The 27,009-nt window shown below is 48.4% G+C and overlaps 1 protein-coding gene across 1 annotated transcript in view; it reads left to right on the forward strand.

The window, feature by feature from the left end:
- Nucleotides 1-27,009, forward strand: part of Tbl1x (transducin beta like 1 X-linked) — a 185,036-nt gene that overhangs the window by 122,024 nt on the left and 36,003 nt on the right. The window contains exons 3-4 of the mRNA XM_010618760.3: nucleotides 7,076-7,167; nucleotides 17,065-17,172. Of these exons, the coding sequence (XP_010617062.1) occupies nucleotides 17,115-17,172 (58 nt within the window). The 5' untranslated portion in view covers nucleotides 7,076-7,167; nucleotides 17,065-17,114. The remainder of the gene's footprint in view (nucleotides 1-7,075; nucleotides 7,168-17,064; nucleotides 17,173-27,009) is intronic.

The raw sequence follows: 27,009 nt of genomic DNA on the forward strand, positions 1-27,009 counted from the left end.
AAAAAAAAAAAAAAAAAAGTGGTACAGGTGGCCTATGAATACATGAAAAAGTGTTCAACATCGCTGACCGTCAGAGAAATGCAAATTAATACTACCGTAAGCATACAACAGGTGCAACATATGTGCTATTACTTTTATGTTTTGATTGAATCTGATGTTCCCAGTCTTTTGGATCGGGGAGCCATGTTTCAGATGACCCAGATCAAACACATTCTAAACAACCCAGAAAACATGTTAAAGAATGTACTTTGGCAGGCGCTCCCCTGCTTGTTTAAAACCTCCAGTTGATTGGCTTCTGAGTTCTTTTGCTGGTGGGTTTTTCTGGCAACACATCATTACTGTGTTTTCCACAGTGCTTCCCACTGGGCTGGGACAGCATGTTGGATTCTTAGGGTCGGGGTCCGGTGTATGAGTTGGCTGGGTGTCAAAGGCTTGGCATCTCTCCTGAGGCTGACAACAGGGTGGCATCTGAAGGCTTGATGCGGGCCAGAGGATCCAGTTCCATGGCAGTTTCATCCCAGGCTGGCAGGTTGGTGCTGGTGGTTGGCAGGAGGCCCCGGTTCACTCCGTGCTGGGCTCTTTAACAGGCAGCTGAAAGGAATGTTCTCATCACATCTGGTTCTCTTGCATCAGGAGATAGAACTGCTGGTTATATTGTCCAACCTGTAATTTGCATTCTATACAAATGTGTATTTCCCCTTTCAAGATCCATCTGGACTGTTTTATAAATTTGGACTACCAGGAAAGGAGCACTGTGACAGAATCCACCAAAATAACCCCTCAGCTGTCCTTTCTGAATCCAGGACTTCACTGAACACCTTCATTCACCTTCCAATGTTTCACCTCCAAAGGATTCAGGCAGAAGTCATGAGGAGATGAACATGGCGAGTCTGTTATTCTATTACACTTGCATCTCAGTGGTGGCTCTTGACATTTCGAGCTGGATTAACACGCTAATGATGGGGCCGTAATTCATATCTATGTCCTGCTGCCAGTCAGCTCTGATTTGAATTCGGTCGCTTGTGCCGGCTTGAAAGGCTGGGGGCACGTGCCCGACTGTCCCTTCTGGCAGGTTATATGGCTTCTCAGGGAGTCTTTGATTGCAATAATGCAAAGAAAGGCATCAGCTGAGCAGGCCAGATGTCATTGAAGTACAGTTCTTTCAAAGTTTAAAGTGGTGTAAAATACTGTAACGCAGCTAATTTGTGGAACAGCGGTTGTAAATGCATGTTATATATACATCACCGGCGCTGAGGTATGTGTAAGACGTCCACGTTACAATTTAGAGAATTAATTACCGATAAACTGTTCACAGGTATGAATACATTTCTTTTAGTTTAATGACATGTGTTCATTGCTGTAATAATTTTACTTGGTCTGAATAGTATTCATATTCATATTTGGGCAGTGATTATTCAGAGTCAAACACCTAACTAGATCCGGTCCATGTCTAGAGTTTGTATTAATTGTATTCGGAAAGAGACAGTTAAAAGTGATTAGATCTGTCTGTGGCACCAGTGGTACGAGCCACCCTAAGGGGCAGCCGCGCAGGCACCCTGTGGTTCCAACTGGTGGCACTGTGTTAATCTGTGTTGTGGGTAAGGCCGTCCTATTTGTTGTAATCAGTTTAACAGCATCCCTGGCCTAACTTCCACACACTACATGTCCTCAGCACCTTCCTCTCCTCTTGTGACACCCCAGAATATCTCGAGACATTTCCCGGTATCCCTTGGTGGGCAGGGCCCTGGTTGAGCACCACTCCTTAAAGCTTGGACACATGCTACTCCCTTGCTTATGATGCAGATGACATTTGTCCTCAGTAGTCTGTGCTTCTGAGTGGGAAAGGAATTTTGTTTGCCGCCAGGAGAAAAATGGCCTTTATTCTTCAGCTTGGGGCAGGTGCTCTGTGAGGTCTCGAGGAACACACAGGAGTGCTTTGTCTGCACTGGCAGTATCAGAGTTGAACATGGAATGAGCGTATCCAGTAGAAGGCGCTTGGCAAGCAGGGCCTGCATGCAGTCATTTGCCAGCGGTGGGCTGTGCCCTGCCAGGTTCCTGGCTCCTTCTTGCAGTCACCCCCTTTGTTGGATGTCTTGCCAGCTAGGGCCACACCATCTGCTCTGCCCTAGGTCCCACTCATGCCAGCTTGGCTTCTGTTTACCTCTGCTGCCTGCGTCTTTCATCCCTGGGGAGGAGTAGGTTTATCTCAAGCAGGACACGGCTAAGATACTTTGCCCTTGGGGTACTCAGGAGGTACCCCAAGGAATGGAAACCAGACGCTCAAACACACTCTTGGATACAAATGTTCCTAACGGCGCCACTCATATTCCCCAGCACACACCAAACTGCATGGCGGAACAGAGTGGATCCGTGGGTATGGTGGGCTGGCATCCGGCTACGAGAAGGAGTAAAATGCTGACCTGCGCTACCGGAGGAACCTTGAAAACAGAAAACAACGAGACACAAGAGGCCCGGCATTGTATGTGCAGTCTGTGTTTATACGGACTGTCCTGGCTAGGCAAGTCCACAGAGACACGAATCTGTCAGCCAGTGGCCATACCTGGCGAGGGGGAGGTGGGGAGCGATTGCTAAGAGGTAGAGGGTTTCCCGTGGAGTGACGAGAACATGCTGGAAACTGATATGGGTTACTTCACGTTTGCACAAAGGGCCCCTGAATTAATTTTCTGCTCAGTGGTGTTCTACCCCAACTGAAAACCAAGAAGAAACAGATGTGAAGGTGGCAGGGTCAAGTCTAGTGGCGTGTGTGGTGTTCTTTTTACAGAGTTTCCTTTTGGAATGATAAAGATATTTTTGGAAGTTGACATGGTTTTAAAGAGGAGTCTTTAAATTGCTAATGCTTTCCTCATCAGCAAAGAATACAATCCCACCCTCCCAAAAAATGACTGCTTAGCATGAAAATGCTTTTTATAAGACTTGAAAACACAGTATCAAAAACAGACTAATTGCTTTTGATCGTCATTTCTCATACTTACCTCAAAATCCCTTATATTTACCTCAAAATTCCAGTTTTCCAAATCTACAGAGATGCCCCAAAGCACTACTGGAAAGTGATGTCAGAGATTTGGAGTCAAATGGGAATAAACAAACCCTCCTGCTGCATTTAGGATGACATTTAGGTGAGAGTGCAGAGTTGTGGGCACCATTTGGCCGGACCCCGTAACTGCTCCAGTTAATATATGACAATAAATTTAACCAAATCCATCCATCATCAAAACTATTATTGCACGAAGGTTTAAAGGGCAGAAAGTTAATTGTTGGTGAGTGCTGGCTCGCATGTGCTTAAAGGCAGCTGTGTAGATGAGGTGTTAGTTCAACTAGAAGGAATGCTGCTTGTAAACCCAGTGCTAACTGGTGCTTGTACACAGAATGAGAAAAATAGGAAGAAAGTACGAGGCGTTCCTGGGTCTATTTCTTTAAAACTATCTTTCAGTAATTCTGAGTTTCCCCCAGAAACTATCTTCAAAGATGTTAATAGAAGATACAGGTATGGTGTCACACAGCTGTAATCCTAGTAGTGTAGCGGGGTGAGGCAGGAGGATTACAAGTCCAAGCCTAGCTGGGGCATTTTAGCGACTTAGTGAAACCCTAACTCAAAAGAAAACAAGCTGGGGGTGTAGATCAGTGTGAAGGTCCTGGGTTTGATCCCCGGTACTCAGAAAAAGATAAATAATGCTAGTAAAAAATAACTCCTGAACTGGGCTTGCGGCTCAGTGGTAGAGCACTTGCCTAGCATGCGTGAGGCCCTGGGTTTGGCACCCACCACTGCGAAAACAAAACAAAAGCAGCTCCAGAGAAATCCTTCAGAATTGTGATTTCCCTGTGAGAATGCTACATTTCCTTCTGATATTTTGTGATAAAGTTAAGGCAGACATGCAGAAATGAACGCTGTGGGTTCTCAAGTTTATGTTATAGTACACACATAGCTACTGTAATGTTTTAGGTGGCTGGGCCTGTGGTAATGTCATCCGTTCGTTTATTATGTATCGTGTCCAGGCCAGACTGTGGAATCGACTGGTTCTTCCTCCTGTGAGGGCAGAGTTGGTGTGATGCGTGTTCTGAATGATTTGACAGCACAAACCCAGAACAGAGTGAGGGAGAAAGGAGAGCTGGGGAAGAGGTCATCCCTGGGGGATTCTGTATTCCTACTTGGAGAATAGGCTAAACATCAGAAATACAGTGTTGAGGCCGGGGATTTAGCTCAGTGGTGCCACCCCCTGCCTCACAAGCACAAGGTCCTGAGTTTGATCCCTGGTACATACTGGGGTGGAAAAAAAGAAAATGCATTTTTTCCTTGTATAGCAGTCCCGGATGGAGTGTTCTGAAAGTGGAAGGGTAACAAACCAACCCTGAGCGCATGGCGGGAGGAAGGGGATCCGGCTCGCTTTAGTGTCATTATTCAGGGTCAGAACTGGCTCCGAGCAACTCATGACTAGCGTTTGGAAGGTAGAATGACAAGTTGTGCGAGTTCTGCCCTCATCTCGGCCTTCTAGCTGACGCCATTTATCCATAGCGGTTCTACTTTGGGTATTAACAACGGGAAATCAGTCACGATCGGATATTAGGACATTTGATTTCTCACTTTAATTCATTGTTTCTAGCAGTGAGCTAATTAGTTTTGACATGTTGTGTAACCAGAAGAATATTATTAACCATAGTCATAATTCCCATTTTTTGTGTTGATCACACACAGATGATAAGTTAATTACACTTACAGAGTTTCACAACATATATAAAAGATAATCTTCAATTTCAAGACTAATTTGTGAGTTACCATCTGTTTTGGACCAAAGAAAATAGAAATTTGATTCTAAAGCTTTTATCTGAACAGCTTGTAATAGGAGCTGTTTGTATATTAATTACTTATTGAATTATTATGGATTTTAATGTTTTAATTTAGCAATTTGGAGCTTATTGAGGTGACATCTGCTCATATTTTGATACTTTGTGGCATTTAACAATTTCATCATAAGGCTTATTTTCACCCCCGGTAATTTTACGACCAAGTCCCCAAAACAGTGATTTGCTTTCTGCTTCAGCTTACTCTAAGGCATATTGTCCTGTTTCATCTTCACTGCGGACATTTTTTTCCCTACTTAAATCTTTTTCATTTTATAAGCAAAATCAGTAACCCTTTTGTGCTTGCTTCACTCTTTGTCTTTTAATTTCTATTCAAAGAGTTGTAGATGAATTCTGTATAGATCTCATTGTTTTTCTTGCCCTGGTTATTACTGTTTATCTTGTATATCCTCGAGGTTCCTTTTTCTTTCTTTTTTTTTTTTTAATGTACCACTATGATACCTAGGGATCTGTGAACTTACCTGTAGAATCTCTTTAATTTCCTTCTTTTAAATGGCATAACTAGAAACACGACTGTGGATAATTGGCTCAAACTGCCTGAAAACACTTTACGAGGCTCCATATGCATTCACTAATAAAAAGCACCTTCACTCGTAGCTCTGCTCGTGGGCTTGAATTACCTTAAACCAGGCACCCTTTTATCATCACTTAAGGCTATTGAATAAGCATTTAATGAAAATGATAGGCATTTAATTTCCTTGGTTCTTTAGGTCTTAGACAGTTTTTGGTGACTCAGACTCTCAAGGAGGCTGGATTCATTCAAAACCGAGACCACTGTATAAAAAAAGAAAATAAGTCTCGTGGGGTGAGTGCTGATTGGCTGGTTTGTGTTTAGAGTGATTGAAAAGTAAAAACACGATTTGACGATCGTGGGTGATCATTGTATGAAACAGGAAGCTGGCTTCTTCAAAGCTCAGTGCAAATGTAGCCCTTGTAGAAGGGCAGTGTGTGGGGACAGATGGGAGGCTGAGAAGTTCTAGCCCCTTGGCTGTGCCTCCTTTTAGGTAGCAAAGATTCAAACGTTGCTTTGGTGCGCGCGATGGGGCGGGGGATCGCGATGGCCACAGGTCTAACAGGGTCGGTCATCCCAGTTCGACCACAGCGTGTTGTCTTCACAAAGGCTGTGCAGTTTATCACCTACAGACAGCCCTGCCGCCGAGCAGACGTGTTTCAGACGAACACCAATTCATCATTCGGTAGTAGCCCTTGCTCCCGGGCTCTGCTAACCGCTGATCTTCTGTCTTAATGGATTTGCCTACCCTGGACATTTCATAGAAGTGGAATCATACGGTGTGCGGGTTTTTTTGTTTTTGTTTTTGTTTTTATGAGTGGATAGTTTTATTTAGCGTGATGTTTTCAGGGTTCGTCCATCTCGTAGTAGGCCCCAGGACCTTATTCCTTTGTGTAGCCAAATCATATTCCATTGTATTAATATTCCGAACTTGGTTCATGTTTTTATCTGTTGATAGACATGTACATTGTTTCCAGTTTTGGGCTATTTCAAATAAATTATATTTGTTTTGTTTTGTTTTGTTTTTATTGAGTTTATTGGTACAATCTAGGTCTGCAATACAGTTACATTCATTACTGGGATCCTGTACCTTCACATGACAGGTCTTGGTTCTCATTTTTTCCCCCTGTCCCTGCCCTCCCTTCACCCCCTCCTCCCTGCCCCTTAACAAACTCTTTATTTCCATTTTTTCATGTTCTCATATTTTTTCCCCTTATTTCCTTGCCCCTACCCTTCCCACTTTCCCTACACCTTTAGCCCTTTTCTTCCTATTAAATTATGTTTGTTTTTAAATCATAGCCCTTGCAGTGTAGGAGCTGACAGTAATTTTATCTAGCTTGAAAATTGCCTTTCAAAATTCCTACACACATAGTAATGCCTGATTGGCTGTTTTAATTTTTCTCCTTTTTTTCTAAACCTTGCATATACAACCCCAGCAGCCGTGCGCAAGGACAGAGATAGAAACGATGGCACCATAAAATGTGTTCATTTGAGTTGAAGTGACAAGAGAAATCTGAAGGAAGGGGCGTGGTGGCAGAGGTGAACATACCCGCAAAGAGTTTGTTTTCATTTGTTGGCAGTCCGTAATGTTCATGTTCCTTGTGCAGAGTTGGTTCATGTGCATAAAGATTTTTAAATTTTCTTCTCTTCTCTTCTCTCTCTCTCTCTCTCTCTGTCTCTCTCCAGGCTGGTCCCTGCGGGCAGGCACCTTGTGGGGTCTGTGACAGATGCTGGACAGCTCACCGGTCCAAAGGTCTACACATGAAGTCACCGTAACGGTAAGCAGCCTCGTTTCCTTGGATCCCAGTCCTCCTGCCTGAAATGCATTGGACGATAGAACTGGATTTTGCCAAAATTAACAGCTGTTTTACAATGACTTTTTTTTTATTTAATTCCAGAAGCAGGTCCTCCTCTTTGCTGAAACTGAAGGTAGTAGGTAGAACATCAGAACGTCTTTGTATCATTATGAGTTGAGCCGTGTGATCAATTCTGAATGAAGAATGTGCCTTTTATACCTTTTAGCAACTTTGGATCTTAGATGAGGCTTAATAAACATTTCAGAATCTTACCATGAGAGGATGACAACCTCTGAAAATCACTCTCTCCTGTCAACATATGAATTGTAATTAAGCTGAACTACTAATCATAATTGGACACATGAGTGTAGATTTTATTTGGCGCCTGTATCTTAATTCTACGCTTTATTACTTTCTTAATAGGATTTGTGTCTGTGTGCAAATTGATTTGCTGGTTAACCTTGAAACGTATTAGGGGATCATTGGGGTTACTGTGGATAAATCTGCTGCGATACCAGCGTTTCCAGAATACAAAGCAAGTGACTGTGTGTGCGTGGGTGTAAGAGTTGACGTCCACATCCAAGTAAATCTGGAAATAGCACCCCCCCAAGTTCTGGAAAAGTGGACACCCTGGGGCTGGAGGTGTAGCTCACAGTAGAGAGCGTGCTTCAGTGTGTGAGTCTTGGGAGAGAAGGGAGGGAAAGGGAGGGTTTTTTTGCTACCTTTTGATATATGGCAATTTAGCATTTTCTTTTCTTTTCTTATTTTTTCATTTTTGCTTCATTCTTTAGCTTTTTTAAAATTAACTATCCCCTCAAAAAAAGGTCCACATAGACATAATTTTTGTTATTTTAAAACATAAAGTTAAACACTTGGAGATCTTTGTTTTACTGTTTTAAAAGAACTGAGCAGAACTAAAGTAAGTGGCTTAACTTTCACTAAAAGAAGAGCCTTAGTATTTGAGGTATTTTTTGGCTCATGAACTTAATTTTTTCCACGAGTCTGGGGAAGATGGCCATGTTTGTGTCCATACGGGAAACATGGCTGTGGTCATGCTCGTCACCCGACACGGAGTTCTTAAGCAGAAGCATAATTTTGCCAAACACTTCTGCTCTGAACCGAAAGGTTCACGAACAGAAGCGTTTGCGAAGCGAGGCATCGCTGTCGATATCCTGCGTCAACAAGTTAAAACAGGCTTAGACCTTGCAACATGACTTAAACACTTGAAAAATAAATGTTTTAGTAAAACGTTGTCGATAGAAGCAAAACTTACCACAGAAGGTCAGACTTTACAACGAATTCCTTGAGTTGGCGTAATGGTCAGCACTGGGTTCTTGCGCGCCATTGTCTTTTTGTGGCAGAGTGGCTTTCCGCTGTGTGGCAGGAAGGGCCTGGCTTTGTTAAGCTGCGCTTTGGCTGGTGGCTGCCTGGGTTCTGTTTAGTTCTGTTGGGACTGAAGCTGTTACACACATACGTGCACGTGTTTCTGTGGAGAGGTGTGTTCCATTTCTTTGTGGCACGGTGTCAGCTTAATTGGATCAAATCCACATTGATCGGTGTGGGGGATATTTGTCGGTGACTTCGAACTTCTTGTGGGCTCTGAGAAGTAAGTCATCGTGCCTGGGTGCATGGAGTACGCCTCTGAGAGAGTCCCCAGAGGTGGCCCTGTGCTGCTCACCTACTGGAGCAGGGAGGCTGGCAGTGGCGGTGGCTGAGCAACACACGCCAGAGAATGAGTTATAGCGGCGTCCCTTAGGCCTGCCCGGTCTTAGCTTAGCTTAGCTTAGTGAGCCTGTCTTTCGGATGCATCCGTAGCTGGTGATGCGAATGTGTTTTTTGGCTTGCGGTTCTAAAGTGCTAGGTACAGTGCTTCCTTCAACAGGAAGGACCACTCTTAGGGGCATCGCTGTCCAGGTTGTCAAGCGGGAAGGTTTTAACCGGGAGAGGAAGAGGCCATTGTTCTCTGATGTAAAAACAGGATGGTCTGCAGAGGAACAGGAAAGGCGGAGCAGGGCTCAGGGGTATTAGTCTGGTTTTTGTTACTGTAAGGAGATGCCTGAGGCTTACAAAGAAGAGGGGTTTATTTAGCTCAGTGAGGCTGAAGTCCCAACAACACAGGGCCAGCTCTGGCAAAGGCCATCCAAACTATACGACTTTAGGGCGAGGGGCATCTCAAGGGCAGAGGATGATGCCCAAGACAGGAAGCTGGAGAGGGGCCCTGCCCAGTCTGGTGACCTCCCTACAGGTCGCCCACCTCCAAAGGGTCGCCCCCCTCAACTGCACCACACTGGGGATCAGGCTTCCCACGCAAGGACCCTTGGGGAACTCTGCAGACTGTCCAGTCACAAGTAGTGGCCAAGTCCTAAGTCCATGGCCAAGTCCTAAGTGGCCTTGGCTTTGTGGGCCAGGCACTCTGTATTGCAGACACTCGTGCCTACCATCGTAGCATCGAAGAGGCGGAAACCTCCTGCAAAGGAGCAGACACACCAGTGCCTTTCAAGTTGCGTTTGTAGGCTTTGACGTGGCGCTGGGGTTCGCTGACCCTGACCTGGAGGTGCACCGCTGTTTTTCACCTCGTGCTACTGGCGTCAGTGGGACAGCGGGGGTCACACCCTCCGTGCACAGGTCAGCCCCTAATGTGAAGGTGAGACCAAGGCCCCGTGCTCACTGCCACTACCGTGGGTGCTCTGTTTCACACTCTCTGTACTCCCAGTCTTGTGTCTGTGGAATTTTAAGCTGGTGAGCGTTTAATTACAAAACGCAGGGCCTGTGTTGGCCGGCGTAAACGTGGGAATGGTTGGGTTCAAGTTTTTACTTATTGATTTGTTTTTCCAGTTTCTTTGTGATTCATGTAGGTGGAAGCAGTGAAAACTGATAAAACACCAAGATTTATATGGGCTTCAGGCTGCCTGGGGGAGCCCTTATGTCCACAGAAAAAGCTGCAGGTCTGAGTATATGACCCTACTCAGGGTTCCACTGAATGCAGAAAAGGGATGTGTGTGTGTGTGTGTGTGTGTGTCCCAAACTAAATCCTGCATATTGAGGTGAAAAATCATTGTCCTAGAGGTTTCACAACAAGCCAATGTGTATTCCTGAAACTGGTTTGTGGGAAACTGCATTCAGTAAATTAATTTCTCTCTAGAAAATCTGTCATATTGATCCAGTGGGCATTAGAAGTGCTCGCTTAAAAACAAACATCATCAGAAAAACAGGACAGACCCCTCTCATGTTGAAGCAGTACCCCAAGCAGACTGGCCACACAGGAGACTGAACCCGAACTCCTGGGGACAAGAACCTTCATTTAACCATCTAGAGAGGACAAAGATACGAAAGGGAAGTTGTGCTCTTGGTCTTACGTCGCTAGTCTGGCTCACTGGGTGTGGACTGTCTTAGAAGTGATTTGCTATTACTAGGTTGAGCAGTTTCAGAGCAGCCCCTTCTGGGTGACCCCCGGGCCTTCTTTGCCACCTGTGCACCTGCGGTTGACCCCAGCCCTGATGGGATTTGGCTGGAAACCATGAGGTGCTGTGTTCCTCTGAAGAGCAGGATTCTTTTTCCCACCCCAAAACAGACGCCTCTTCTCTGTCGTTCCAAACCCTTTTCGTTTCTTCCTTAGTACTTCTCACGCTGGTTATTTCTGAAGACTTTGCCAGGTTTTAGCTGTATTTGCATAAATACAGAAACAGTGCATGTCCACAGTAGAAAACACAGAAAATACAAAAGCTCACACATGCACAGGGAAGACGAACCTAGTTCCACCCCTAGAGATAAGCACACGTGCGGTTTGGAAGGTATGTTCTGTTCATGTGCGCAAAGCAGAATCCTGCATCGGGCACAGCCCTTCTTGAAGCCTAACTTTTCCATTTTCTCCTGTCTTGCAATATTATTCTCTTAATGGGTGTTGTTGCCTCTTGATTCTTCTGTCTTATCCACATATTTAAATGGTGGCACACAGCTGAACATTTGAAAACTGATAAGGAAAAAAAACATAGTTCTTTGATTGTGTTCGTGATTTTGGACCATTTGACGGCAAGTAAATAAATATACCTGCAAAGTCAGTAAAAAGCTTTCCTTTTGTAGAAAATGGTTCTCACTGTGGGGAAAAATATATATATGTGTGTGTGTGTGGGCGTACATACACCCACACACACGCTCACTGATAAATGAAGAGAAGTATATGAGCAAGCAGCCAACATAAAACCACAGCTGATATTTTTGTGTATTTCTCCCTGGTCTTTTCCTTTGTAGTATTTGGGATCCGGCCATATGAATGCAGGCCGGCCTTCTCCCTGGCTCTGTTGCATACCCCTCCGCCCCCGATTCAGGACGCTGCCCTCTGTCTGTTCTACAGCCAGCCCCCCTCACCCTTCCCCAGTGTCACTTTAAGCCCTTGTTTCACGGGTCGTCATCTCCTAGCTCTTCGTTTCCCCAACTTATAAAACTGCGGTAATAGGCCTCATAGTCATATTTGTGTTACAGTTGTGACAGATAAGTAAAATAAGCTGTAAAGGGCATTTGGGCCTCATACCTAGCCTGGTATACTCTATCTGAGATGGACTGCTTTCTAAAATCATCTGCGTGGCAACGCCATATCCCCTTGTGTGTTTTCTGTAGTTTATTTGATCCTGCTTCTCTGGACGATACGCCGCGGACTGGCTTTAAGTGCAGTTACGCAGGAGGGCAAAGACACACAGAATGACAAGGCAGGTCTGTTTCCTCCCCCGCACGAGCTGGTTCCCCTGCAGACCTTGGAGAAGGTGCGCTGGGATATATGTGTCAATTGTAATGTGTATGTTGGAGATTTTGTTTTCAGTTAGCTACCAAGCGTGAAATGGGAATAAACTCTAGCTTAGAGAGAGCTGGTGTGGCGGGAGCAACCCCGGAGGCACAGCCCACAGGCTGCGCTCGTTTTGTATGAAGAAGCACAGAGGAGAGAGAAGGTCCCTGCCGAGGACCAGGTCATCTTAGGCCAAATGTCCAGCTGCTGTGGGCCTCTCAGAACAGGCCCCCCTCATCCACATGGCCTCCCTGGGCCGGTGGCTTCCTCCGGTGTGAACGCTGCAGGCTGGTGGCAGAAACACTGTGTGCTTTCTCATGGCCCTTTGAAAGCTGAGGTCTGCTCTGTGCACTTCTAGGAGCTCTGGTCTTGTCCAGGCAGTTGTTAAAAGAGCTCCTCTCCCCTTGTGGGGGGGGGCGTCAGAGCCACGCCCGGCCCTGCCCGCCCTCTTGCTGGCCACACGTGTGCACTCCACCCTTCATGTGGTTCTCTCAAGTCTGTCTTCCAGATAATTAAAGAGCAATTAAGATGTCATCGTTTGGGGACAGTCCTCTCCTTCCCGGAGAATGGTGGCTATTAAATGCTAAGTACACACTCAATAAAATAGGACACAACATTTATTTCCCCGGCGATTGGATTCTGAACTGTTTTGTGAAGAGAACTGCAATGAATCGGAGCTTCTGCCACCTTGAAATTAAGTCGTGCGAAGAAGAAGTACTAGAAATCCTCTTGCCTTCAGTTTCCAATGGCTCAAGCCGCAAATTACTGTCTACCGTCCATTCCTTGTTTTTGACGGGGAAAGTCCCAAAATGTTGTTGGCCTGTGCTCCCTTTTTTTCTTGGTTCTCCCTTCTTTTTCTTGTGTAAGCAGCAGGAAAAGGGTATTGTGGCTGTGCCCGGAAGGGAAAAGGCAAGGGGGTTAGTTCCCCTCTTTGCACAATCCCAACTGCAAAGACAGTCAGTCAACCTAATTGTTGCCGATGCTAATCAAAACTGGGTCAAGCGAGGGAAATGAAGCCCACAGCTCTAATGAAGAGCTCCTCTTCACCCCGTCTCTTGGCAGGGAGGCTGCGGATGCTCATGGGCGCCTCTCCTTTATTCTGGAAGTGGAAGCTGGAGACGGAGGTTGCCCTGGAAACTGGTTAGGTGTTCACCGAGAGTCAGGCTTGTCGCTCTGCATACCAAAGCAGAAGGCCTGTCTCACACAGGCCTCTGGCGGGCTTCTGCCCCTGCGACAGTCACTCTGGAGATGGGCCCGAGTCGAAGCTTGATGAGCGAGGTGTATGTGATGGCCCACACCCGTAATCCCAACACTTGAGAGGCTGAGGCAGGAGGACCGCAGGGAGTTCAAGGCTCGCCTGGGCTACAGAGTGAGTTCAAGTCCAGCCAGAACTACATATCAAGACTTTCCGGGGAAAAAATAAATAAGGGGACCCTTTAGGTCACTCAGGAGAGCTTCTATAGAGTTAGCTAAGAACGCTAGCTATCATGGCCAGCTACTTGCTGTGTATATACCCTGCTCTGAGAATTAGGAGAAAAGCACTGAGTCCCACAGCCTCTCCTTGGTGAGGAAACTCAGCTGCCTAACTTAACCTGGTCAAGGTAGCTTGTCACTGTGTAACCCAGGCTGGCTTCAGACTTGTACTCCTCCTGCCTCAGCCTCCCGAGTGCTGGGATTAATGCCATCCACAAATGTACTGCAAAGTTCCTTGCTGTCAATCTTCACAGATGCCCAGAGCACAAGGGAGATCAATCACTCTTGCGTGTGCCTGTGGTCGGTTTGTTGATGCCATTTTTCAAGTGCATCTGTCTGGTTCTCCCGCCTAACCTTATGAAGCTCCTGCTGTTTTGTCCTCACAAGTTGTTGCTGTAAAAACCAGAGGTTTCCAGCTTCGCGGGAGGTAGAGAGAAGCCAATGGCAAGGATTTGCCAGTGGACTGCGTTTTCATTGTACCACACCACTCAGCCCCAAAAAAGTCTGCTCAGGGCCCGAGCATTGTTTTGGATGTGTTTTGTGTCGTTGAATCTCTTCCTTTTCAATACTGTATTTCATTTCTCATTAGACTATCTGTTTTCCTGGCTTCTTTTTGAGTTTCTAGTATTTTCTTACTACAGCTACACCTTATGAATGAACTTCGCAGGCATCCTACAGAAATCTCTTGACTGTCAAATTTTCTTTGTCGCAGGTGCACAAGCACAGAAATGCCAAGTTAAACCAAAGACAATAAGCATTTGCTAGGATTTTAAATTAATTTTATGTATGCACAACATTTTACTGTTACTGGGGATTGAGCTCCAGGATGCTTTACCACTGAGCTACATCTCCAGGCTTTTTGTTTTGAGACAGGGTCCCCCTTAGTTGCCAAGCTGACTTCAAACTTGCTATCCTCCTGCCTCTGCCTCCCGAGTTGCTGCGATTACAGATGTGTACCACTGCACGTGGCTTTAATTTCATTTTTAGCTCATACAAACATAAAAATTTACACAGTAATGGGGTACTTTGTCATGGTTCGATGAATGCATTCATTGTGCAATGGTTAAATCAGGTTAAGCATAAATATTTCCTAACATCTTTTTTCTTTTTTTTGGCAAAAACTTTTAAAGTCTTTTCTTGCAGCATTTTGAAATGTACAATACAAGATGGTTATCTGTTGACACCCAGCTGTTCAGTGGCACCCAGAGCTGCCTCCTTCCTACCGAACTGTGACTCAGGGCCCATCAACCAACCTCTCCCAGCTCCTTCCGCCCCCACCTTTCCCAGCCCCTGGGAGCCTCCGTTCCATTTTCAGCTTGTGTGAGGTCAGTTCCTTAGGTTTCCAGATGAGTGAGACCTCAGTGCTGGTCTTGCTGTGCCTGGCTTTTCACTCAACTTCATGACCTCCGCCTGGTTCCACCCGTGTTGTCACCTTGGCAGGTGCTCTTGTGGCTAAGCAGTATTCCACCGTGTATATGTCTCCAGCTGTGTCCGTGTTTTGGCTCCTGTCCACCGTGCTGCTCTGAGCTTGAGGGTAGAGGCATCGCTTTGACTAATGTTCCGATTTCATTTCCAGGGTGGGAGCGCGGAGACATGCGGTGGTTCTACTTTTCAGTTTTTGAAGACCTTCCATACTGTTTTCCAGAATGGCTACACCAATTACATACCTTCCAACAGTGTGTGGAGGGGCCTTTGTCTCCACATCTTCCCCAGCACTTGCTAGAAGAGAAGCATTTTTGAGGGGCAAAGTCTGTAAACTAAAATGTTGTTAAGACTGCAAAATGAGCTCTAGAATGGGCCAACATGGAGCATGTTCGTTTTCAGGTGCTATGTAACAAATTAGCACAAACTGAGCAGGTTGGAACAACACATAATTATTATCTCACCGTTTCCGTGGGTCAGGAGCCTGGGTCCTGCAGTCAGTTTCATTCAGCCTGGCGGCGTGCTTGGGGATTTTCTCACGTTCCAGCTGTTGGCAGAAGCTGGCTTCTTGTGGTTGTAAAAGTGAGGTACCCTGCACAGGCACATGGTGGCTGCTTACATCTTCAAGCCTGGCTAGAGAGGTTGTCCGGCCCATCTGCTAAGACTCAGTCTCATGGAGATCTGAGAAAAATCACTTGCAGGACAAAACGTTTATCTTGGCTCACAATTTCAGCAGTTTCGGTCCACGGCTTTGTTTCTGGGCCCGCAATGAGGCAGAACATGACACAGGAGCAAAATCGCTCACCTCATAGTGGAGAGGATGGTGCCATCCACATTCAGGTCCGGTCCCCCTCTCGGTTTGTGGTCCCACATGCCAATCTCAGGAAACGACGGCAAGGATATACCCAGCTGTGCTTCACGAATCTCCTAGGAGTTTCTCAGTCCAGTCAGATGGACACTCAGGGTTCGCCGTCACGGTGATAACCATGGGAGGGACATCTGGTCAACCTTGCTGGATAAGCTGACCCAGTCTTAGATATAGGAGTGAGTTCCAGGTCCTGCCGACAGGTAAGCAGAGCAGATTATACAGGGCAGGACTCACTTCCAGTCCTCCCAGTCAATGTAAAACATGCTCCACCGGGAACTGTTCAATTCAGCAGTACAAGTTAGATGCCTGTGAAGGTACCCGAAATGGATGACATGCTCCCCAACCTCTTCACTCTGCGGGCCTGCTGGAGCACCACTCTCTAGAGCACTGACAGATGAATTCTGGTGTAACCGTGTACGGAAGCTCTGTTCCTGGCTTGTTCTCTGTGGGCCAAGGTGCTCAGGAGCCTAACTCAGATGGTTGTGAGGAAAACCAGACGTGATCTTGGCAGCCTCGGACACAAGCTCCGGGAAGCCTTGTCCAGTCCAACACAGGGGTTCTGTGACAGAACACAAATGCTGCAGGTGCTCCCCTGCTTCCTGTGCTCCGGCTGGCCGCTTGGAGCCTTCATGCCTTGTAGACAGGACATCAGGGTGTCATATCTAACTGCTTAGCTCCTTGCCGGTGGCCCTCTTCCTCCTTGGGTCTGCATAGAGTGACCATCGAGTTTATCCTGGAACCAACCAAAGTTTGAGGAGTGAAAGGTGCTGCAATCCCCCTTTCTCCAGGACCCACCGGACACTTGCAGAGGGCATTGATGTCACCACTGGCCTCTTCAGTCATCTTCTCTGCCTACTTAGAGCAGCGCTGACCGTGTACGTAGCTGCGTGTGCTGGAGCCTGTCCCTGCCAGCTCCCAAGTAGGCTGTAGATTTTTGCTGGGGAAACAGTCAATGGTTTGATTTCACCGTTGCTCTTGAATTTGGCTTTCTTAATACGGTTTTTACCTTACCTATCCGTGCCTTGTAAATTATGCCAACTCTTCTTTTTTTAGGAGAAACGTTTCACCTAGCAAGATGTAGATAGATTATAGATTCATGTGGATGATGTAGATATCAAATTATCCTTTTTCTTTGCAGCACTGGGGATCAAACCCACGGCCACGTGTGTGACAGCCAAGTGCTTCACCACTGAGCTACAGCAAAACAGAACACGAATCACATATGGATCACTGTCATGTACATTAGAACATGGACGTTATTTTCTTCAGTCGTCTCAAAAAGAATGCAGAAAAACGCAAGCAGTGTTTGAGTACTCTTTCTGTGATTTCATCCTAACAGAGGGTGGCTCCCACTTCGTGAAGACCTCATCAACGCGAGGTGGGGCTAAGATGAGCATAACCAGCGACGAGGTGAACTTTCTGGTGTATCGGTATCTCCAGGAGTCAGGTAAGAGGCTCGGCTTCCGGTGGGGAGGAAATTCATCTTCCGCGTACCGTGAGCTATAGAACGGAAAGAGCTAAGCACGCACTGAGGGTGTTAGAGGGAGAAGAGAAGATTCCGGGCCATCCTTCCTCGGAATGGATGAGGAAGTGCAATCTTCCTTCCTTGGCGTTTGTTCAGATGACATCAGATTGAAATTAAGGTCAGGGAGCACTTTGTGATAGATGTGGGAAGGGGCGGAAGCAATTCAGGCTCTTGGCTTTGGCCAAGGTAGGGCAATTATGGGGAGGGCTGCGTATTTGAACCTCTTAGACCTAGCACAGGAGATTCACAGAAGCTTCAGATTCACTACCCCACGCCTAAATGGGTTCTAGGCCGTTTTCTAAAACTTAGGAATGTTTCTGGTTCATTCCAACGCCTTTGGTTATGACCAAAATGGCTATTTTATGGCGGGCAATTCACAGGTTAAAACATACGTGATCCCTGCTACAAAGTGGAACTGCATTTATCAACTGGCATCTCCGGGTGGCAAAAAAGGGCGTGCAAGTATGCAAGTGCCGAGGCTTGGTCTAATTGTCGTTGATTGATGGGACTCTTCCAGTTAGTCATTTGTTTTCTAAAATAAAATGGTTTTTTTAGCTGTTAAAGCTCAAAGATACTTAAGACTTACAAGATGACAATAATGAAAACACATTTTGGTACCCATTCAATTCAAGGAACAGACCGTTTCTGATGTGGTCCAACCACCTTCTGTGTCCTCCACTCCGCATTTCTGGATCTGCTCCAGTTACCTTGTGAATTTACTATGTGAGATGAAAGATGGGTGGATTCGTTCCTAGGGTGGCCGTACGAAAGGACATAACAGAAAGGCGCGACCGGAAATAGTACAGTCTTGCCTTCTAGGGGTATAGCAGTCCCAGAAACTGGCAGATCAGTCCCTTTTGAGGGCGGTGGGGAGAAGCCATTCCGTGCCCTCTTCCTACTTCTGGTAGTTTGCTGGCAAGCATCGGCAATCCTTGACTTGTAGATGGGTCTCCCAGGTCTCTCTGTCCACATTTGTCCACGTTTCCCTTTTGTAAAGACGTAACTCTATTGGACTGGGGCCTTGTCACACTCCAGTACCACCTTATCTTGATTAATTACATCTGCACCATCCCGTTAGACCCAAATCGAGAGAGGCATGTATGAAATTCTCCACGTTAGCTTTCTGTTACTGTAACACAGCACCGGAGATAAACCAATTTAAAGGAGGAATGGTTGATTTGGGCTCACCGTTGCAGAGATTTCTGTCTGTGGTTACTTGGTCCCATTGCTTCTGAGCTGGGTGAGGCTGTACATCATGATGGTGGGATGTGGCAGAGGAAGCCTCACCTCATGGCGTCCAGGAAGCAGAGAGAGAAACAGATTAGGAGTGGGTTCCCCATCTCCCCTCAGTGGCACATTCTCGGGGACAGAATTTCCTCCCACGGGGCTCCCCTCTTGAACCTTCCACCATCTCCCAGTAGCATCTCCAGCTGGCCACCCGGCGTCCACACGTGGGCCTGGGGAGATGTTTCAAATGCAAACTACAGAATGCTCTTCTACTTACAAAGCAGTTACCTCCCGTGAAACCATCCCAGATTGCCAATACCCTAAGTCAAAACTGCTTTTAGTACTCCCAGCCTACCGAAGGTCACAGCTTAGCCTAGCCTACCTGGTGTTTCAGTTTTCGTATGTGAGTATTGCAGTAGGGTTGCATCCTGATAAACTCATCAAAAGTTGAAAATGTCCTAAGTCACAAACGCTCCAAATACACCTCCCCTATCCCACGTCCTGGTCCGCATCGCAGCCCAGAAACGTAGACTTGGAGTGCTCAGCCGTATGATCGGGGAGCTCCCCACATCTCCGGGAGCTCCTGTGTCCATCCCAAGAGATGATTGTACGTCGGGGATGTAGCTCAGTGGTTCCGTCACCTGCCTCGAAAGCACAAGGTCCCGAGTTCAATCCCCAGTACCCCAAAAATAAAATGAATAAATGACTCGTGAGAGACCATCGTAGCACATCGCCCTGGCCCTGCAGATGCCGAGGTCAGACTGCACCATCATAAAGTTGAAAGCTTGCAAGTTGGGCCACTTGTAAGTCAGGGGCTGTCTCGCTAGGGTTACAGAACAACCAGTCCATAGGAACCGGGGTGAGATTTTCGAGATTCTGCCTAGATAGGGGAGACAGGCAGTGCAGCCACAGAAGATGGCCCACACCCTAATCCTTGAGCGAGTTATTTATCCCACCCAAGCCTGATGTTTAACCTTGGCAGCAGTGACTAGACTGGTTGGGCGTGGAGCACATTGTAATTAAAAACCCTCCTCCCCCAGCCCGGTCTGACTGTATTCTGGGATGCCAGCGAGGTTATTCATGGAAAGTGCACAGCTCATGCGAGTGTGTGATCCTCTGGGCTGGCTGTCACCAGAACATGGTATAGGAAATTGGTGTAGAAACAGGGTGTGTCACCTCCCCCACGAAAGCGAGTGAAGTAATAGCTGACGCTCCGAGACCTCAGCCCCAAGACTGAACCCAGCCGTTTCCTGGAGGGCCGGCAGGCGTTCTGTCACAGACGCGAGCTCACGTAGGACAGCGCCGTGTGCCCCCTTGGCTTCAACGTGGAATCCGAGATTCTTTCCACTTGGAAACAGGTCTGCATCAAAATGCGTAAATGCGAGGCGAGCAGGGTTGGCCTGCCCAGTACCTGGGGAGGGTGAGTGTGAAAGGAGTGCTTCGCTGTAACCTGGAGACAGGGCTGCTGGGCGCTGGGCGCTGGTTCGAGGTCAGATTTTGGGGGCCGTGTTTGTTTACATGTACCTCACGTGCACGCATTGATGAAGCATCTGTAGGCAGGCAGCCGGGGAGGGGGTTGGGAAAGAGACTGCGCAGACTTTCCCAGATGTCATTCTTGCGGAACATCTGCCGAAAGCTCTTTCCACATCTCCTCAGCACTGCAGCGCCGCCGCTGGGGGTGGGTGTTGCAGAGCACACTGCTCTGCTGGGTTGGAGTCATTAGGCGTGGTATTCTAGGGCTTGGGGGAGCCCCTCAGGAGGCTGTGTTCAGAGGAAGAGGTTGAAAAGAAAGCCTGCCTGCTCGTTCCAGAGTTGTAAGTCCTTGTGTATGGCTAGCTCCAATCCTGAAGTTCGGATTCAGCCAGTATTTCCACCGGGGCAGAGAGCGCCTTCTCCCAGTCCATCAGAAGAAAAGCATTCCCACTCCTGCTCCCCCAAACACCTGTGTGCTCTGCCCAGGGCCGCTGGACCCTGACATTTAACGCCCTGCCCTCTGCAAAGCCACCGCCACGGATGTCGCCAGGAAGGGCTGTGCTGCCGGTCCCGAGGCCACACTGCAGCCTGGCATGGTAGTGGAGGAGAGTGGGACGGGAGTGGCAGGGGGAAGGGGCTAGGGTGACCTGTCCGCGAGGGACGGCCGGTCCCTGGCCAGTCTGCGCAGCCCCCACCGTCAGGACACACGGCTGTCAAGTGTGCTGAGTCACGGGTGCCCACTGTGAGAGCCCTGCCACTTGCTGTGACCAGAGCAGGCCGGAAACCGCCTCCGTCCACTGTCCTCCTTCCCACCACCAATTCATTTGGATGCAGTGGGCAGCAGAGGCCATACGTGTCGGGACGGCCATGCAGTACAACACTCTGGCAACGGCACTCCGCCCGCTCCAGTACCAGCACTTCTGACAGGCCGTGTTTCTTCAGACCCGGAAATGCATCTGAAACACGATGGGTTTCATTCTCTGCCCCCAGGAGCGCGAGTTGGGTCACCTTAGATTCATCTCTGGCTTCCACCGACCTGTAGCACAGTCATAGGTTGCTTCACACCAGAGATACGGTCTGAGAACCACGTGGCCGGCTCTGGTCACCGTGCGAGCGTCACAGACCTACTGACTCAGATCGAGGGGTTCAGGTCCGTCCCTCCCCGTGGGGTCTCGCCACAACTGAACCACGGGTGCTGCTTATTCTCTCTAAGCAGGAAGAGTAAGTACGGTCTAAGAGAATGACAAGGCCGGGGATTTAGCTCAGTGGCGCCACCTGCCTGCCTCGAAAGCACGAGGTCCTGAGTTCGATCCCTGGTACCAGAAAAAAGAATGATAAGCAGAGTAGACACGTAATCCAGTCAGAAGGTCGCCTACAGTGGACCCTTGACTTACGAACTCGCTTCGTTGCCAGGGGCTCATTGTCACTCATGTTGGTTAGTTGCCTTCAAAGTCTCTCCTGTGTAATTTTAGGCCACACTTTTTTCCAGGCAGATTTTGCTGTCCTTAGACACTGGCCCAGGATTTCTCAGTGAACCCCACACAGGAAAGGATGCTGTCATTTTCCTTCTAGAGCTCTGTAAGGATTAATTCTGTGTCGGAGACCATCTGGGAGCACAAGCAGCTGGCATTTGGGTTGTAACTCAATACTTTGGTTGTAAGTTAAAATGAAAATTCTGGTTGCAACTCAAGGTGTTCATATGTCAGTCACAGATTCACTGTGTTACCATCACAAGCTGTGTGATGCACACGACTGTGGGCTCCATGTTTAAAAGGCTTGCAGGGTAGTGGGTATGTTTATATCGGTGTCACCACACACACATGAGGCTACCTCACTAGGCGCTGGCACTTGAGATCCTCCTGCCTCAGCCTCACCGAGTGCTGGGACCATAGGTGTGCACCACCACACCCGGCTGGAAGGGTGGATTTTCACTGCTGTCAGAAGCCAGAGTTTGGTCGGGAGAAAGCACTCCGTATGTGTAGTTGATTTGTGACAACTCAGAGCTACAGCGCTGTGGCAGTCTGGAAGAGGGTTCCAGTTAGGAAGCGAGACTTTTAAATGAAGCACCGTGCAGCTTTTGAATTACCAGCATGAGCCCCAGAAGATCCCAGTCCATTTCTGCGTGAGCGGCGGCATTCTGCCTTTGTGGAAGGGTCTGTTCGCGTCTGCCTTCTGGGTCCGGTCGTGGTTCACATTTGCTGTCTGGGCAGATGTTGCAGGCACGTGGTGGCAGAGTGCCTCAGTGCTTACCCTCTGGGAAGCGAGGAGCCAGGGCCGGCCTTGTGAACGCCAGTCGGCCCGCACAGCTCCTGTGAGCCACTAGTCCGTATCTGACGTGAAACTCGAGCTGTTTCTCCAGTGTGTTTCAGAACCTAGCGAGGGAAGCCAAAGTCTGCCCCTGCCCTGTGTGAAAAGCAGGAAAGTCTGGCAACTGAGTCCCTTTGAGCGCAGTAAGTATTTCCTCTGGGGCTTCGTCCCGAGTCCAAAATCTAAAGAAAGCACATTCTCGGGCCGGGGATTTCACTGGCAGGGCACCTGCCTCACAAGCTCGAGGTCCTGAGTTCGATCCCTGGTACCTCAAACAAAAAAAGAAAGAAAGAAAACGTGTTCTCCGAGATACTCATTTTTAGCCTCCAATAATTCACACAAGCGTGAATAGTGCTGTGGGTAACCGAGCGGAACCGAGCCCCAACTTCAGTGAATTTATCTCGGAAGACAGGACGGTGAGATGAGGTGGGAGGGAAAAGTACGTGACAGCAAGAGAGCTCGGCCTTAAGAGGAGAGTAGGAAAGGAGTTGTGAGGGCTGCCCTGAACAGACGGCTGAGTGAGTAGGTTTGGACGTGTTTCATGGCTGGGTGTTCACGCTACGTCCTCCACGCAGGGCTGGCTCTGTACAGCAAGTCCGCGACTCACAAACAAGTGCTGTGCCAGGGGAACTGTTCTTAAATTGGATTCGATCGTAAGCCAGAAGTCGTGAGTCTTACACAGTACACCTGTGAAAGTTCACAACTGCAATGTTCGTAAGTCAAAGACTTACTGTCATCGAAGGACAGAGATGGTGTCATTGGGAGCTGGGAAAACATCTCCATCACCATCTTTTCCGCAAAGATTCTTTTTTTCTGCAGAATTTCTGGGAATTGGGGCCAGAGTTTGCACAACCCTGTGATGGGGATCACGTGATGACGATGTGATTCTTGTGAGTCTCAGCTGACAACCACAGGAGACACAAACGCGACCCTTCCTTGGTAGACGGATCTACTCCTCCTCCTGGCCCTACCCCCACCCTCACCTGTTGCATTTGTTAAGTGAAGGCACGCTTTCCGTGCAGCGAAGTGCACCCCTGTTGTACAGTACAGGTCTGCTTTTCCGTATGTACAGTCACATAACCAGCCCCCAGCGTGACCAAGACAGAGCAGTTCTGCCAGCCCCGAAGCTGTCCTGCGCCCCTTGGAGATCGGGCCCTCTTTCTTGCCTGCTGGCCTGCAGCCACCACCATTCTGTCTCCTGTCCATAGCAGTTGGCTTTTGCCAAAGGGGCTCAGAGGTGGGGCCGCACAGCATGCAGCTGCCGGAAGGCGTCCTGCTGGGACACCACTGTTGCTCCTGCTTGAGTGTTGCCATGCGGTGTGCGGCTCTGCTTTTCCCAGACCCCGAGGTGACTGTGGTTTAGGACAGTGACCGGAGATGGAGAGGCATTTCCGGGGACACGCTGTAAGGCCTGCAAACGAGCCTAGTTCCTCCTCAGTCCTGAAAGGGAATGAGACAAACTGGGGAAACTTACAAAACCCCTAAGTGATTAGCAGGCTGTGTGTTTCAAGGCAGTGAAGGAGATCCCATAAAATGAACGCAGAGGTGCCAAGCCGGTCCTGCAGTTACCCACTGGGCCCAGCCTCTAAGTCTCTGTGGGGAAAGGTGCGCTTGCCAAGCACGTGCGAGGCCCTGATTGTGTCCCCAGCACCACCAAAAAAAGAAAGACGAAAAAAGCACCGAGCTGAAAGTGTGATTTTGACTCCCGCAATCTACAGAGCTCTGTGTGTGCGCCATAATAAGGCGGCGGTGACCCAAAGGCAGCCGAGACATTTTGAGTGCTGCAGGTGACAGGCCACACTGTGGCCGAGGCCGTGATGGAGGTGCAGTGGAGCCCAGTAGCACCTGGCTTAGAAATCGGTGGCCCTGCACACTGCCTGGGGCTTTCGGAAGTCGGAGAATAATGCAGTCGTGGAGGAAACCTCAGAGTTCGTGCACATTGTAGCTTGGATGTTTGAGGTCTTGAGAATAGGGCAGACTTGGAGGGCTCCACATGCCGTGCCCGCCTGGCTGGTTCCCTCTCGTAACTCCAACGAGCAACCAGGACATTGCACCGTGCGCGTGCGCCGCGGGCCCCCCCAGGGACAGCATCTTTCCCGGGGCTGGAGTCCGTGCTCGGCTTCTTCCCCGCCCCTTTTCCGAATATTTCCCCAGTGCCCGCCCGCTGTGACCCGGGACACAACTTGCGTTCTGCCTGAGCCAGGCTGGCCGGCAGATCCGTGGTGCAGGGTTCGGGAAAGGCCTCAGCGCGGGGCAGCAGCTAATGTTTTCAGCACATCCCCTAAGAGCAGGGTTTCTCCACCTCGACGCTGGTTGCATTGGGGGCTGGAACGCTCTTCGTCCTGAGCCGTGGAGTTCAGCAGCCCCTGCCCATTGGGTGGCAGTGGCGTCTCCCCTCCCCTCCACTGTGACGACTAAAAATGCCAAGTGTCCCCTGGTGGCAAAGTCACCACCGGATACGAACCCCTGCTATCAATCCTTCCGCTGTGGGGTTTTTCCTCCTGCCAGCTGTGGTTTGCTCGCAGGACTGGTTTGCTCGCCCTGCGTCCCATCTTGTCCTTGGGCTTGCTGCAGAGATCGGATACACAGAATGTCGTTTTCATTTCACCTTTCCAGACGGTTCCTCCCCCTGAGCGAGGCCTGGCAAAGGTGCTCTCTGGAGCCGTGAAGAACTGTCAGCCGACTCTCGGTCCTGAGTGTTTTTCCCTGGGCTGCTATCACGAGTAGGTTAGATAACCAGGAAGAGGTGATTACTCTGCATACTTGTGAATAATCGCAGCTACGGAAGGGTGAGGCAGCTTCGCCCACCGCCTTCCTGGCAGCCGCGGACGGGCTGGGCTCCGGTGTGTGTCCTTGGGCTGCGGATGCTTCGTGTGCGAGGCACGTTGCCATGGATTCGGGAAATCATTTTAATGGCTCAGCTGTCTTAATTTAAACAAAACTTCAGGGCTTATTGTTCAGCTGAGTCTCTAAAAATATTTTTTTTGACTGCCGTGGCTCTTTTACATTGCTAATGTGTTCCTGTCTGACGAAAAGGCTCTTTTGGAACAGGTGAAGGAAGCCTTCATTGGAGGTGATGGTGGCCTGTGCTTTAGAAATAAATAAATAATAAAGGAAAAGATTAACTCCATCAAAGTTAGAAATGAGGCCGGAATAAAGGCTCGTGTTGCCAGGACCTTGGATTCATGGAAAGCGGTAAGGTCTCCTGTCGTAATGTGACCCTGTTCCGTGTCAGCTGTACGCTGAGGTGCGATTTGGCGGGACCCCAAGTCCGTCCCAGATTAAGCGTTTCTGGTCTGAGACACGCAGGAACCGGGAGCTGGTGAGCCCTTGTCTCGTGCAGGGAGAGAGTGCAGATTACAAGAGGGCAGAGGGGAAGCGTGCAGAGACCACACACAGCTGGCGGGGGTCCCTTCCCTGGGGCAGCAGCACAGAGGCGTCGTGTGTGACACTGGGTGGTGTGCAGTGACCAGTGTGCAGTACGGCCAGCCACGGACCCTCGCCCGAGCCTGGGCATCTGTGAGGCAGTGAGGTAACCCACGGTAAGGGCTGGCTGTTCAGTTATAGCCCTGCTCACCTTGCTGCTAGTTGTAAGCCGATGCCTCTTCGCCGGAAAAGAAAGACTTATTTCCTTTCGTGTTTATTTTGGTTTGATGATAGCCATTTACAGTAGCAAAAGGTAAGAATCCACACAAGTTGCTCTGTTGCATACCCAGGTGTTCAAAACCATCCAGCTACCTGGTTCCAGTTCAGTTTTGGTGGTTCGGTGAAGTGTCCTCTTACTGATTTGTTCGTGGGTGCAAGGCAAGATTCTGCCTTTTCTCCCCTCTGCCTGTTGTGCTTTCGACCGAAAATATTCCCTCAATGTCTCATTCATGTGTCTGGAGGCGGAGCCTCGTTAGAAGAGGTAGGGAGGGAACCTGGATTGGTGTATTCTTGTCCCCCTCCCGTCTCTGCCTGCTTCCTGGCTGCCATAGGTTGAACCGTTTTCCCTGCCCCACCCCCTTCCACCATGCTATTTTGGCCTTGGAGCCTGCTGACTATGGACTGAACTACTGGAAACCATGAACCAAATACAGCTCGCCTCTTCTCAGTTGCAGCTGTTAGGTATTTTGTCCCAGCAACGGGAAAAAATCACTAATAGACCGTCTGTTTAAATGAACTCTTTTACAAGTGTCAGAACAGAAAAGTCCCCATTTCCACTAAGTGCAAAAAAAACTAAATTTTTAAATGAAAACTAGCTAAATCTTGCAAGTAAGCCTTGGCCGTTCTTCTGGTTGTTAATTTGTTAGAAGGGGGAAACAATTCGAATAAAACTCAGTTAATTGTTTCTAATTGCAGTGGCTTAGATATGTAGCAAAAAAATCTTCCATTTGTTTTTACACCCCAGAAAGGTTAGCTTCTGTTAAAAAATGCACATAGGAGGTTTAAATTATCCCTTCCTACTTTTAAAAGTCAGCAATAGGCCAGGCACCGTGGTACATGCCTGGAATCCCAGTACTCTTGGAGGCTGAGACAGGAGAACTGTACGAGTTCCAGGCCATCCTGGGCTAATAGCAAGACTTTGTCTCAAAGATTAAAAAAAAAAAAGTCAGTGGTAATGTACAGAAATCCGGCACGGTTCATGTTTCCTGTTTTAGACAAAATAAAATAATTGCTTAGCTGATCGCCTGTTAACAAAGTTCCTTCGCCATCACACTGCGGGCCTGCCTGCTCTGAAATTCCAATGTGACCTTAAAACTGTCCAGCCTT

This window comes from Fukomys damarensis, unplaced genomic scaffold, assembly GCF_012274545.1.
Source record: "Fukomys damarensis isolate Sample0158 unplaced genomic scaffold, DMR_v1.0_HiC HiC_scaffold_39, whole genome shotgun sequence".
NCBI lineage: Eukaryota > Metazoa > Chordata > Mammalia > Rodentia > Bathyergidae > Fukomys > Fukomys damarensis.